At 36.0% G+C, this 14399-nt stretch overlaps 1 protein-coding gene across 1 annotated transcript in view; it reads left to right on the top strand.

The window, feature by feature from the left end:
- Nucleotides 1-13600, top strand: part of ENPP3 (ectonucleotide pyrophosphatase/phosphodiesterase 3) — a 58933-nt gene extending 45333 nt beyond the window's left edge. The window contains exons 18-22 of the mRNA XM_036120821.2: nucleotides 2473-2608; nucleotides 4985-5062; nucleotides 5689-5821; nucleotides 7712-7868; nucleotides 13341-13600. Of these exons, the coding sequence (XP_035976714.2) occupies nucleotides 2473-2608; nucleotides 4985-5062; nucleotides 5689-5821; nucleotides 7712-7868; nucleotides 13341-13511 (675 nt within the window). The 3' untranslated portion in view covers nucleotides 13512-13600. The remainder of the gene's footprint in view (nucleotides 1-2472; nucleotides 2609-4984; nucleotides 5063-5688; nucleotides 5822-7711; nucleotides 7869-13340) is intronic.
- Nucleotides 13601-14399: the final 799 nt, after the last annotated feature.

Genomic DNA, 14399 nt, shown 5'->3' with positions numbered 1-14399 from the left:
GAAGAAGGAAAGGTATATTTTTGAGACTTTATGTATCTTAAAAGATTCTTATTCCATCTATACATTTACTTGATGGTTTAGCTTTAGAATTTTAGAGATAATTTTTCTTCAAACTAATAGGATACAAAGTTTCCTGCACTGATGCTCTAATGTTTTTTATATGTTCCCTAATTTTTTTTCCATCTTTTGTCTTTAATTTTACTTTTTCGGAGATATTTGCAACTTCATCTTATAAATCTTATTGAATATTTTATTTCTGTTGTCATATTCTTTTTTAAATCCCAGGAGCTCTTTCTGCTTTTCTACTGCTTTCTCTTCTTCCTATATGGATAACATATATACTCTCATCTTGAGCAAGTTTTCTTCTCTCTCTGCATTGTCTCTTTTTTAGCTTGGTTCCTCCTCTACCCCGAGAAAATGTTTGGTGATCTTTGGTTTTAATTTTATATGTTAAAGGACAGTCACTAAGCTGTGTGGCTGGGGGCTGGGCAGCTGGTGGACTTCACTATAGGTTGATCAGGATAAGAACCAGCCATTTTGTTGGGGATTCCTAATTGTAAGCATCTAGTTTTCCTTTTGGCTGCTTTGTATCCCAAAGAAAGGACACTTTTAATCTAATAATTATACACCCAGCATATAAAATTGGGCAGCCTTCATGTGAGCAGTGAGACTGGGGGGAGTCTTACCATTCATATATGGATTTTTATTTAATCCCATTGCTTTCAATATGATGCACCTGCTGTCTGGCCTTTGTGTCCTTCAGTCTGAACATTCCTCCAGTTCAACCTCTCCAGTGAGTAAACTTTCTATCTAGCCTCTTTTACAGACTTTCAACCTGTCCTCTTCTTTCTGGCCCTATGTACATTACCCATCCTTAGGAGACTCCAAGTTCTACCCTTGGGTTTTGGAATCCACTTCTTTGTGCTTTTCCCAATCATGGCTTTGGGTTGTCAGTATATACTGGTCTACTAAGCCATGTTACAATAGTAAACAGATGTTGATCTGATCTCCAGCTTCTGAAAATTTCTTATTATCCATTATGTGCTTTCACCATTAATGTTCTTTTAATGGGATTTTGGAAGGGAGCAGAGATAAATGTGTCCAATCTAGTTGAGGAGTCTATTCAACTTCTTTATAGTGTTTTCCAACTGGAGTGTTGTAGTCTGTTGGGGAGTACCTTCTCTGGTTGGCTTTCCTTAGACTTCACTCATCTTCATCTCCTACCTATTCTATACCTCATCATGGTACTCTCCTGCCTATGAATATAGTGCACAGCGTTTTTTGCCTTTTCCTTTGTGAATTGATCTTCTACATTTTATTTTCCTCCAGCTTTATTGAGATATAATTGGCATAAAACATTATATAAGCTTAAAGTGTACAGTGTGATGATTTCATACATGTATATATTATAAAATGATCACTACATACATTTTGGACACCACAGCTAATTTTCGCTTTTAGCACAATGCAGTGAATGGGGAAGGACATTGTAATTTAATTTAACCTTCTTTTTTTGTTGTTAAGAAATATATACATTGTGGGCAGTAGTGGTATATGAATCAAAATCTGAAAAAAATGAAATGAATGGCAAATTACTGACTCATGATTATATGCTAATTGAAATATAATGATGATTTAATACTGTATTACCTTAAACACTTGGGTTAGGCAGCATATTTATAAGATGCCTGCTAGTGGATAAGTTATTGTATTAGTCTTTAAATAGCCACTGGGTGGCTCAGTCGGTGAAGCATCTGCCTTCGGCTCGGGTCATGATTCCGGGCTCCTGGGATTGAGCCCCACTTCGGGCTCTCTGCTCAGCAGGGAGTCTGCTTTTCCCTCTGCCTCTGCCGCTCCACCTGTTTGTGCTCTCTCTCTCTCAAATAAATAAAATCTTTAAATAAATAAATCAAAGTTACAAAGAAAATTGCAAGAAAAATATTCCTATATTACATGATAAATGAAGCACAGCTTCCAATTTTCTTAAGTCCCCAAGTAAGTCCAGGCAACTGTAGCTTCTTTGAATTAATCTCAGATTGCCCAACTGAAGAGTAATATCCTTAGTTTGTATGTGTATTTTTAAAATGAAATGTTTTTATTTTATTTTCAATATTTACTTATAAATACACCATATATATATCCACCTAAAAGTTAGATCCTAAAAAGAATTTTGTTTTTTAGTAGTAGCTCCCGTTCTTTGTTGGCTCTCAATTCACTTTTATTCTGCAAATATTCCTTTCCAAGATGTATTTGATTTGCCCTCCGAGTGTCCCTAACCAGAAGGGAACCACAGAAAAAAACATTGCTGAAGACATCCATTTCCATTGCTTGCGTAGACCTGATTCACTAAGAAAATAGGAAAAGGTTAAATGAAAAACATTCTAGGGAAGTTACAAACCATATAAGGTGATGGGTTTAGCCACAACTGTGGGTGTAACTTTTTTTTTTTCCTCTTTTTCTTTCTTTCAACAGGGAGACACATCGCCTCTTCCTCCCACTGTCCCAGACTGTCTACGGGCTGATGTCAGGGTTGCTCCTTCTGAAAGCCAAAAGTGTTCCTTTTATTTAGCAGACGAGGATATCACCCACGGCTTCCTCTATCCTCCTGGTTAGTAGAACTGTTTTTTAGGGCAGCGACTTAGAAAGCCCTCATCAGCTGGATGTGGGCATGTGCCTTAAACATGCGCTCCCTGCCGAAACTACCTGCTTGGGCCGGACTAGCTGCCCAGGAGGCTTCAGATGCTGTGGGCTGACTTGAAGCAGCACAACCGCTATAATAAAGACTAATAAATTTTGCAGTGCAAACCAAACATCAGCGCTAATCTGGCCCAGATGTTCAGAGAGTTCGGCAGGTTTAAGTTTAATTTTAAAACTGAAGATTCCTTGGAGAGGGACGCAAAGAGTCCAGAAAAACATTTTTGTTTCTGGCTGCCACCCAAGCGAGGGCCTGCACGGAGCACGCAGCTGTGCTCGTGGCGAGGAGTCAGGCTGGAATTTGGGCCTGTCGCACACAGCGCATGCTCACGCCCAACCATGTCACACCGTGGGTGAAGCCACTGAATGAACTTTACGCTTTTTTGTTTGTTGGTTTTCAGGGTTTTTTGTTTGTTTGTTTGTTTGTTTGTTTTTTAGAAAGCATCTCTCTTGAGAACATGCAAAAGCCAGGGTCATTTTTCTAAACTCAAATCTCTTCTCTATTCAGCAGGAAATGTCATTTTTATTAACTCACTCATGAGATTTTCAAAAATTGCAGTTTCTGGGAATGGGTTTGCTCCTGATATTTGGCTTCATTTTTCTGGAAGCCATGACCTAAAGAGGTCAATTTAGAGATTTATAATTTAGGGGTTCTTAAGAGTGGGGTAAAAAAATCCTTCATGAGAACAAGTAGCACATCAATGCAAATGCTAGGATGAACCTTAAGTAGTTGCAATATTTTATTAATAATTTTTAATTGATGTATAAAATTGTATCTGTTGAGCCGTAAGGCATTGGTTGATATATAAATGCCTCGACAAGGAAATGAAATTAATAACTAAACAACTTGTCTCAAAAAATCTTACGGATGAAATGAAACTCTTTGCTAACTCTCCACTATTTTGTTAGAAATTCCATTATAAGCTCATCTTATTTTTCTCTGAAAAGGAGGTAAGACTATATGGTTTGCTATTCCAACTTTCAGGGCTTAATTTAAAAAGTGGAAAAAGCTTCTAAGGGTTCTGAGGACTGTGAATAACATGTGAAATTTTAAGGAAAAACAAACCCCAACAACTTGTTTTTCCTTGCTTTTTGGCGCCCATCCATTGGCCTTTCACTTAAATATTAGCATACCCAAGTATAGTTTAAATATAAAAACCATTATAATAAACATTTATAGGCTTGTAGCTTTTTTTTTAAAGATTTTTTATTTATTTATTTGAGAGAGAGAATGAGATAGAGAGAGAGAGCACGAGCAGGGGGAGGGTCAGAGGGAGAAGCAGACTCCCCACTGAGCAGGGAGCCCGATGCGGGGCTTGATCCCGGGACTCCAGGATCATGACCTGAGCCAAAGGCAGTCGCTTAACCAACTGAGCCACCCAGGCGCCCCGGGCTTGTAGCTTTTTTAATCCTCATGATACTTCCATGATAATAGATGTCATGAGACAATGAAGCACAGAGGGACAGAGCACTTTGCTCCAGCACTCACTGTGCTAGACAGCACATCCAGGAGTCCTCCAAACCAATCGTATGTGGTGTCGTCAGCAGTCTTTATCGAGTTAAAACTCACTTTCTTAGGGAAATTTGATTTTGGAAGAGTTATTTATAGCAGCATTATTATTTTGTGCACATTCAATAACTATGCATGCATACTGGTACAGTGCTTGTTTTCTAGGGCTATTATAACAGATTACCACAAACCTGGTGGCTTAAAACAATAGAAATGTATTTTTTCACAGATGTAGAGACCAGAAGTCCAAAATCAAGATGTTGGCTGGGCCATGCTCCCTTTGAAGGAGAGAATCTAGGGGAGAATCCTTCTTTACCTCTTCCAGCTTCTGGGGGCTCCAGGCATCGCTTGGTTTATGGCTACATCACTCCAACCTTTGCCTATGTCTTCACAGTGACTTCTTGCCTGAATCTCTCCTTTCCTGAACCTCCTCTCTCTTTTTTTATAAGAACACCAGCCTACTCTAAATCCAGGATAATCTCATCTTGAGATCCTTAACTCAATTATATCTGCAAAGACCCAATTTTCCTATATATCACATTCGCAGGTACAGGGGGTTTAGGACTTGGACATATCTTTTTCAGGGTCACCATTCAACCTACAGGTATCAAATGCATAAAGCTGTCAGGATTGTTGATGACCTCTACTGGAGAGTACTCAGTATCCCTGCGTTTTGACTGCTAATAAATTTTCATTAGTATGTAGTACTATTTTGCTTATTATGTAGTATGTTATATTTTCTCTTCTGGCTAGAGTTAATCAAATCCATTTGTTTTGCAGCAAACAATAGAACTTCTGATAGTCGATATGATGCTTTAATCACAAGTAATTTGGTCCCTATGTATAAAGCATTTAAAGGTAAGTATACATTTAGATTATTAATTTAAAAATACCTAAGTGACTTTATGAACTTATAAACTAAATGCATCTTTTTTTTTTTCGCAATTTGTCTCTGATACTGAGTCATTATGCTCTAATGCTTTAAATTTAGAAATAGGAAGGATCTCTGACATAGTTTTTTTTTTTTTTTAACTTACTTCAACTTTGGGTACCTTGTGACTAGAACTTCAATAATTTGTTTTTAATCCTAATTTAGTTCTAAATAGTTATTCACAAAACAAAATTTTACTGACACTTACCATAAGTAAGTGAAAGGTGTTTGTCCCTAGAATCATAATTAATAAAGCAGTATGTATGTTCTGACTGTTGTTTGAATATCACTGTCCCCAAAGCACCTCAGCATTAGGAAGGAATTTGGAAACATATTTTACTGTAATATCAAGACTGCAACTACATCAGCAAAAGGAAGTACCATCAATGTGACTATTTTTGTTACATGGGCTATTTTGCAGAGTTTACCTAATCACCACTGACAATTATCGAAGCAGAACTTGACGCTATTTAAATGTACCTCTCTATAATAGAAAATATTTCCATGTTCAATAAAGATAGATATTTTTAATGTCTTATTCTATTATTTTTAGAAATGTGGGATTACTTCCACAGTGTTCTTCTTGTGAAACATGCCATGGAAAGAAATGGAGTAAATGTGGTTAGTGGGCCAGTATTTGATTATAATTATGATGGTCATTTTGATGCTCCAAATGAAATTACAGGGTAAGTAATTTGAAAACAAATAGACTTTTTGATTTAGCAATAGGGTATCATGAGGGGAAACCTCAGTACTCTAAATAAAAGCTTAATATTCTAAATATCACACAATATATTTATGTTGCAAAAATTTCATATGGCAAAAATTTAAACTAATGGGCAAAGAAAAAATGTTGAGGAAAAGTTCGGCAAAATTTTTATTTAGAAAATTTCTAAACAAATGGGCACAGGGAAAATGCGATTTTGTAAAAGTTAAAGAGATAAGACTCACTGTACTATCAGTAAATATAGAGCCAGTCCAGCAATTAATTTAAAAAAATCAAGCAGTGATGATTTACAATATTGTCCAATAGTGGATGATTCATAAAATATCTCCCAGGAGAGGGTAGAGGCTTCCTCTAGAAAACCAGTCCTATTAACTTGTATATCTTTGTACTAAACCTGGTCATAATATGTTGCTAAGAATTACCTTTGAATGCAGCACACAGGAATAGAGAGTTTTAGTCTTATTCATTATTTCTCTTTATTAGCAAAGTGTATGAAGGGCCAAACTAAACAACCGTGCTATCTGAGCCTAGATTGCATAAAGCAACAGTTTCCACCTCTACCTTTTGATAGAGTAACATTTGTGACAACTCAGTGTGTGGCCTTTTTCCATTTCATTTGCCTTGTCTTTATTTTAGTGCTTATTAATCCTATATTTTACCATTTAATAATTCTAGCAAACACTTTGATAGCACTCTACCACGTGCTAAGTACTTTTCTAAACACATACACTTCATTTAGTCCACAAAACATTCCTATGTTAGATGCTGTTAGCGCCCATATAGAGATGGAGAAACTGAGGTACAGAGAGGTTAAGTATCTGGTCTATGTTCCACAGCTAATAAGTGGGAAAGCCAGGATACAAACCCTCTGAGTTCATGTAGAAATCCTAAGATCACAGTCCTATCACTGCTTATAGCAGTCATATTTCTTTTACTGGGCTCGTCATAATAGCCTACCCTTATTTTGCACTTAAAACTTTTAAAAGCACTTTCATGTTCATTATCTAAAACTAAAGGACTGTCGTATCAGTTATATGGATTTATCCCCTTGTCCACCCTCTGAAGTTATTATGTATTATGGGAGATACACCGATAAATTAGACATGAATTTTATCAAAAGGGGCTCACAGTCTAGCCCTTCGATGGCTAGTACAATAGAAGAAGGAAGAGATAAGTGGCACAAAGAGGGACAGATAAAATTGCTTTAGGTTTTCAAAAGAGAAATATTTCTTAGTAGGGAAGGCGACATTCTAACTTGGTCTTGAAGATAAGATTTGAACTTGAATGTTTGAATGGTCTTTCAATGACTAAAGATGGAGGGCAAAGATAAGAGGCTAAGCAGTGACTCTCCCAGAGTCCTAGAGTGGGCAAGGTTTTCCAGAAAAGGGTAAGCCATCATTCTTGACTTATTCTTCTTGATTTATCCCCTTGTCACCCTGTGAAGTTAGTAGTAGTGGTCACCTCCATATTAAAGTTGAGGAAACTTACCAAGTCACAGAATGTGAGAGGATTAGCACCCACCCAGACATCTAGCAGAAGTGCTCAGCTAGAGTTGGCATTGGGGCTTGTTTCCAGTCCCGATTTGCTCTATTGCAAATCGTCACTATAAAATATAAAGTCAACAAAACTAGGAAACACAGGAGGCATAATGTCATGGTCTGCTTTTCTGTAAAGCTCTGATCTGGCTCATGGAAGTGTAAAAATATGTGATAAGATTTTGTTCTTTCTATTCATTTGCTTTCTTTGACTGTATTTTTACTTTAGCATTTCTTTAAAAAATGTATAATGACATTAGAAGTTTCAGAAGCAAAAGTATACTAACATGAAATCTTTTCCATTGTGTTTTTAGATATATGGAGAACACTACTGTTCCCATCCCAACGCACTACTTTGTGGTGCTGACCAGTTGCAAAAATCAGAACCACCCCCCCGAGGCCTGCCCTGGGTGGTTGGATGTCCTACCTTTTATTATCCCTCACCGACCTACCAATGTGGAGAGCTGCCCAGTGAGTATGCTCCCGGAGAGTCCTCAGGACCTGAGAAAGTGATTAGTCAGATCTCCAGGCTTTCATAAAAGTGGCTTTGACTACAACATATTATTTTAGTTGTTTCATGGGTAGAGTCGTACTAAATTACCTCATTTTTAAACTTTTCCTTAGACTATTGATCTTTATGTAATTTATGTCAATTTAAATATGTATATGCCTACTTGAACATGTGTTTATATGCGTATCTTATGTATTTTATTCGTATACGTTTTATTCACACTCATAAAGGAAGGGGTGATATCTTATTAATATTTTGATTCTTAACACAGAAACTTGAGGGCGCTGTGCCAAAGTTGGCACTCAGTTAATGTTTCCTGAATGAATATGTAAATATAAAAATTCCATCAGCTTGAAACATGAGGTCAGATATTAATTACATACACACAGTGAGTTAAAGTAACACTTTTTTTAAAGCATCTTGTGTTAGTCTACTTCAACATCTTTCTGGATCAAGGGAAATTGTATGTAAATAGTTACTTAAACTTGCATATATTTTTTATAGGAAAAATATGTATTCTTGTAATTGGGTTTTACTAGTTATTCAACAAATATATTGAGTACCTATTAAGTGCATAGTACTGTGAAAGAAACTTTTTAGAATACACCAACGAGGAATACATTGTCTCTGCCCTCAAGGAGTTCATATATAACTTTGAGATATAAATGAGGTATATAAATGAAGTATAGACACATAAATCGTTCAGTTGATAACATAAAAATTATTTTTAAAAAATAAGAGATGTCACAAAGTTGCTTTAATTGCTAAATCCAAAGTTGGATTAATTGCTAAATAACGTAAAGATTCAGTGTTTCAAATTTGAAACACATTTGGCTGGAATAATCAATAAAGGAGAGTTATATAAAATGAGGAGAGAGTAGGCCTGGGCCCTGAAAATGGGCAGAATTTGAACAAATTGAGAGGATTGAGAAGAATCTTCAAAGGAGAAAAGATTTGGTAACTGGATGCAACAGCCAAAGAAAAAGGGAGACATGAAGATGAATCAAGATTTTAAATGTAGGTAATTAGGAAAAAAACAGAGAGAGGGAAGTTAGGAATGAGAATTATTTTGGCAGGTAGATAAGATAGTTAAGTTTAGGCATGTCCTTTATAGAAATGGGTGTCCACATGGAAAATCCCATAGGCTAGTAGAGACTGGAAATTAAAGCTTAGGTTCTAGGCCAGATTGGGAATTCATCTCTATTCTTTCAGTTGTTCAACACATAACTGCCTTCACCATACTATGTATTATGGGAGATACACCGATAAATTAGACATGAATTTTATCAAAAGGGGCTCACAGTCTAGCCCTTCGATGGCTAGTACAATAGAAGAAGGAAGAGATAAGTGGCACAAAGAGGGACAGATAAAATTGCTTTAGGTTTTCAAAAGAGAAATATTTCTTAGTAGGGAAGGCGACATTCTAACTTGGTCTTGAAGATAAGATTTGAACTTGAATGTTTGAATGGTCTTTCAATGACTAAAGATGGAGGGCAAAGATAAGAGGCTAAGCAGTGACTCTCCCAGAGTCCTAGAGTGGGCAAGGTTTTCCAGAAAAGGGTAAGCCATCATTCTTGACTTATTCTTCCAGTGGCAGAAGTCGTGACTAATACACTATGGTGCTGGTTACCACTGAATCAGAATTAAGTAGTTCTTTATAGCAGGTTCTAGGTAGCTACTATGGATTGATTAAAATGGGTATGCAAAGAAGAAACTATTGGCCATCCCTGGTCTAGACCTTTCTTGCCTTCTATCAGAACTTTTGAAAATGAATCCTAAGTAGTTTCATTGTCTCTTGTCCTCCCCTTCACCTCTGTACACCACTACCAACTTACCTTAAACTTTAGGTTTTCATTATGACATACTTTCTCATCCCAAAACTTTATGTACCCTGAATAAAAAACAAAAGCAAGCAAACAAAAGCCTCCTCGCCTGTACTTAAGGCTCTTCACAATTTACCTTCAGTTGACCTTACAAACCCAAGTTGTACACCCACTGAAGTCATTGAAACTACTTGATGCATCTTGAGTTTCCCTACCTCAACATCATTGCTCATGCTTTTCTTTACTCGAATGCCCTTCTTTTCCATCTGCTAAAAATATATGAGACAATCAGTTGTTTTGGGAAGGATGAATTTTCTCTTGGTGGTCTTCAAATTGAGAAACTAGTTGAATATCTAGGAGGATAATATGAGAAGCAGTATAGAATAGATCTTACACACACGGATTTTGGAGTTGGACATCCTGTGTTCAGTTATTGACATCGCCTCCTTGGGTAAATAATTGAATGTCAATCTCCTCAGCTGTATACAAAAATTCATCTTCCCTCGTAAAATTGCTGTGAGCATTAGATAAGTTATTTCATATAAAATCCTAAGAATTCTCAATACATAGTAAGCAAATGGTGGCCATTTTAAAGAAATCACATCTTATGTGGGAGTTAACACATTCTACAGTCAACATAAAATGAGATTGTATACAAATAAAATCCTCTTTAATCAAATCACCCAATAAGTACAGTATATATATATACACACACAAACTGCACCTTAATAAGTCTAAATCAGTCAATATTCCCCTTAGCATTAGAAAAGGCACCCAGTGAAATAGTCGGCTTGCTTTAAGGGGCACGTTCTATGGAAACTGCACTTTTAAATATTCTAATCACTCAGTGTGGGGAGGTACCCCCACTGTAAGAGATCTGAAGGAACTGACACCAGTTTAGAAATGATAGATTCACAATACCACCTCACACTTGGTCTAGGAAACTAGATTCATATAGCCTTATTTATTTTTTTCTTTCCCTGTTCTTTCCATATTTTCTGCCCTTCTTTTTCTTTTTCTTTTTTCCCCTCAACTTTGTATTGTTCAATTCCTGTCAGAGAAAAGAGAATGTTGTCATGAGTCCAAGTGGCAATCATTATTGTAGCTTGTTCAGAAGATACTGGAAAATACAGGTCTGGAACTTGGAAAAGAAATCAGAACTGTAGAGACAGATTTGGTATTAAATTATGGGAGTGAAATAAAGTTGCCAAAGGGAAGAAAGTGGAAAGAAGAGATCCAAAGGTCAAACTGAGGGAAATGTCTATACTTCCAGGATGGAAAACACTAGAATCGGTTGAGGAAACAGAAAGTGTCACTGAACAAGTAAGCAGTTAGAAAAAAGAGGAAATTTTAGAAGCTTGGGGTAATCAACTAAGTGAAAGATCTAAAAAAAAAAAATCCACTCAGGTTATCCTTGCCAAAGCGATTTCATGAGTGTGGTAGCAGCAATAACCAGACTGTATGTAGTCAAGGGGAGAAAATAAAGAAGTAGTTAGGGTGGAAAAATACTGAAACTGATATTGCCTCAGAAACCTAACAAAGCGAGTTGTATTTTAGGGGTATATACTACTTCTGACACATACACAGTTGACTCTTGAACAATATGGAGGTTGGGGATGCTACCCCCCACACAGTTGAAAATTCATGTATAACTTTTCACTCTCTCAAAACCTAACTGCTAGTAGCCCACTCTCAACTGAAAGCCTTACAATACCATGAACAGCTGATTACCACATATTTTCTGTGTATCATATACTGTATTCTTACAATAAAGTAAGCTAGAGAAAAGAAAATGTTATTAAGAAAATCATAAGGAAAAGACCATGGCAGTTCTGTACCGTATTTATTGAAACAAATCTGCATATACGTGGATCCTCACAGTTCAAGCCTGTGTTGTTCAAGGGTCGATGGTATTTAAATACAGCTCATGAGAACTGTATGTATGCAAGGCTGCTCTTCTGCTGGGATGCACTCGTACAGTGAGAGTTGTCTGTGGCTAGCGTCTGTTCGGGTTGGTTGGTGCAGGTGGGCTAGCTGGCATTGAGTGGTACCCCTGCCGAGATAGTTGTGTGTTGTGCTTTAGGTTCATTGAATTGCAATTTTAAAAGAGGGTAGACCCAGTCAGGTGTTGAGTAAACATTTAGTTGGTGAGACACTAAATAAGCCATGAGAGAGCAGAGCAATATAAATCAAGTGGGGGAGAACTTTATGAAAAAACGTGATAAAAAACATTAAATACTGCTGAAATGGGAAGTAGTAAAGGCAGGGAAAAATAATTAATTAGATTCCCATTGATATATGAACTCAAATTAATACACTGCATATTTATTTTAAAAAATTAACATACATCATTAGCCCTTAGGAGGTTAGAGGTACTTAGGGGGTTAGAGACAAGAAGTAGTTTCCTCTTACACTTCCTCTAGCTCAAATAATAGCTGCCTATTTTAAAGCTGCATATTTAAAAAACAAGTAAACTACCACACTGAAGTCAAATGACGGGTTTTTTTAATGTTCAATTAGCCAGAATATAGTACCTCATAAATCAAATGACAGTTATTGGAACACACTCTTCTAATTTAACAAACTTTCACATTTTCTTACTTTTTAAAAAAATCTAAATGAAATTAACAATACCATATGAATATCAGAAAATTGCTGTATAAAGAATAAGAAATTATGTAGAAATCCATGGCTCTAACTAAAATCAAATTAACTTTTATATAGTAAAAAACCTGTTAAAAGTCAGATGGCCAAGAAATGTCTGAAAAGATGTTCAACTATAATGATACTCAGGGTAATAAAATCAAACAGAGATGGAACACTATTTCACACTGTGATTTGGCAAGGATGTGGGGAAATAGGTATTATCCTCCACTGCCAATGTAAGTGTAAATTGATATGAACACCTTGAGGAGTGCAAGGTTTAATATCTGGAAAAATTAAAGTTGCCTGTACTCTATGATCCAGCAAGTCCATTTATAGATCTTAGAGACTCATATTCTTGAATACAGAAGGCATGTGCCAAGTTGTTCATTACAGTATTATTTATAATGCCAAAAATACTATGAATGTGGCAATGAAAAAAAAACTGCCACCATAAACCACAGCTAAAAACAAGTGATTTAACTAGCGCTGGGTATATCACTATGGATGGATTGCAAACATAATGCTGATTGAGAAAGTAATTATAGAATACCACTTATAATATCACTTACATAAGTTTGAAAACTCAAGTCAATACTGTGTATTGTATATTGACGTGCATTAAAAGTTTAAAAACACAGAGTGGATTCCATGAACTCATGATAATGATTGGTGCTGAGTAGAAATTGGGGATTTAGCTTCATCTGTAAGATCTTCTTTCTTTTCTATCTGAAGTGAATATTAAAATAGCTAAACTTTATGACTTTGGTGGTCTGTATTTGTTCTAGTATACTTTGTACTTTTGTTTTCCTTTTATTTTAGGAAACAACAAAATGTAGCTATATCAAATTAAGATTTAAGGCAAGAAAAACCCCAGGAAAAAGGAAAACTTCTAAATCATAAAAGATCTTTTGTTAATGAAAAATAATGCCCTGTGAAAAACAGTCTTTTGCTTCTCTTTTACAGGGAGATAAACCAAAAGCTGTTTGGATTGAAGAAAGATGGCAAGCCCACATCGCTCGGGTCCGCGATGTGGAACTTCTTACTGGACTGGACTTTTACCAGGAAAAAGCACAGCCTGTCTCTGAAATTTTGCAACTCAAGACATATCTACCCACATTTGAAACCATTATTTAACTTAATATATAAATGAATTCTGGCAGAATGTAAATTATTTTTTCCTGTTAAATAATCACAAAATAAAGTTTTCAATTCTTCTTTAAAAAGCCATGTGGCATAATTTCATTATTTCCTTCTCTCTTTTTCATCTCTATAAATGTGAACTTTATTTTGAAGTCACTTTTTTTTTTTTTGCACAGAGATTGTGCTGTATGAGATCTACCCTATTATATTTATTATCTCATTTATAATCTTGGGCTGTATTTTTCTGCCCAGCATTAACTAAATAGAAGGGAGAGCAAGAGAAGGGTTACTTTGGTGAACATTATATCAAGAAGTGTTACATTTGACAATTAGACAATATTAAAAGAAGCGCATTACCTCATTCGGTAATTTCACTTGTAAAAACTGTGTCAACAAATCTTTTACGGTAGGAAAGACCAGAAAACAACCTAAAAGACTGGTTGAACCAATTTTGGAATTTGTTTAAACAAACAATGGAATGGAATGCTATTCCAATACTATGAAGAAAGAAGTACATCTACAGATTGAATGTATGTCTATTGTTAAGCAGAGAACTAGGAAAAATAGCATGCTATCATGTTTTAGGGGCAGATGATAAAATGTCCTAGGCCACACGGTCCCTATTGCAACTACTCAGCTCTGCCATTACATCAAGGAAGTAGTCATAGATAATATATAAAAGAAATTGGAGTGGCTGTGTTCAAATAAAACTTTATTTACCAAAAAACAAAAAACAAAACCAAACATGGAGGGCTAGATTTGGCTCCAATAAACTTCCAGATGATTCTCTGATAAAAAGACCAGTTCATCCAGGGGACAAAAGCTTTGCTAGTGATGAAAAATCCTGTGACATAAAAAAAAGTCATGGCTTAAAAAGAAATA

The sequence above is a fragment of the Halichoerus grypus genome, chromosome 9 (genome assembly GCF_964656455.1).
Source record: "Halichoerus grypus chromosome 9, mHalGry1.hap1.1, whole genome shotgun sequence".
NCBI classification, from domain to species: domain Eukaryota; kingdom Metazoa; phylum Chordata; class Mammalia; order Carnivora; family Phocidae; genus Halichoerus; species Halichoerus grypus.
The sequence above is the reverse complement of the archived record's forward strand: the minus strand, read 5'-3'. Positions and strand labels throughout refer to the sequence as shown.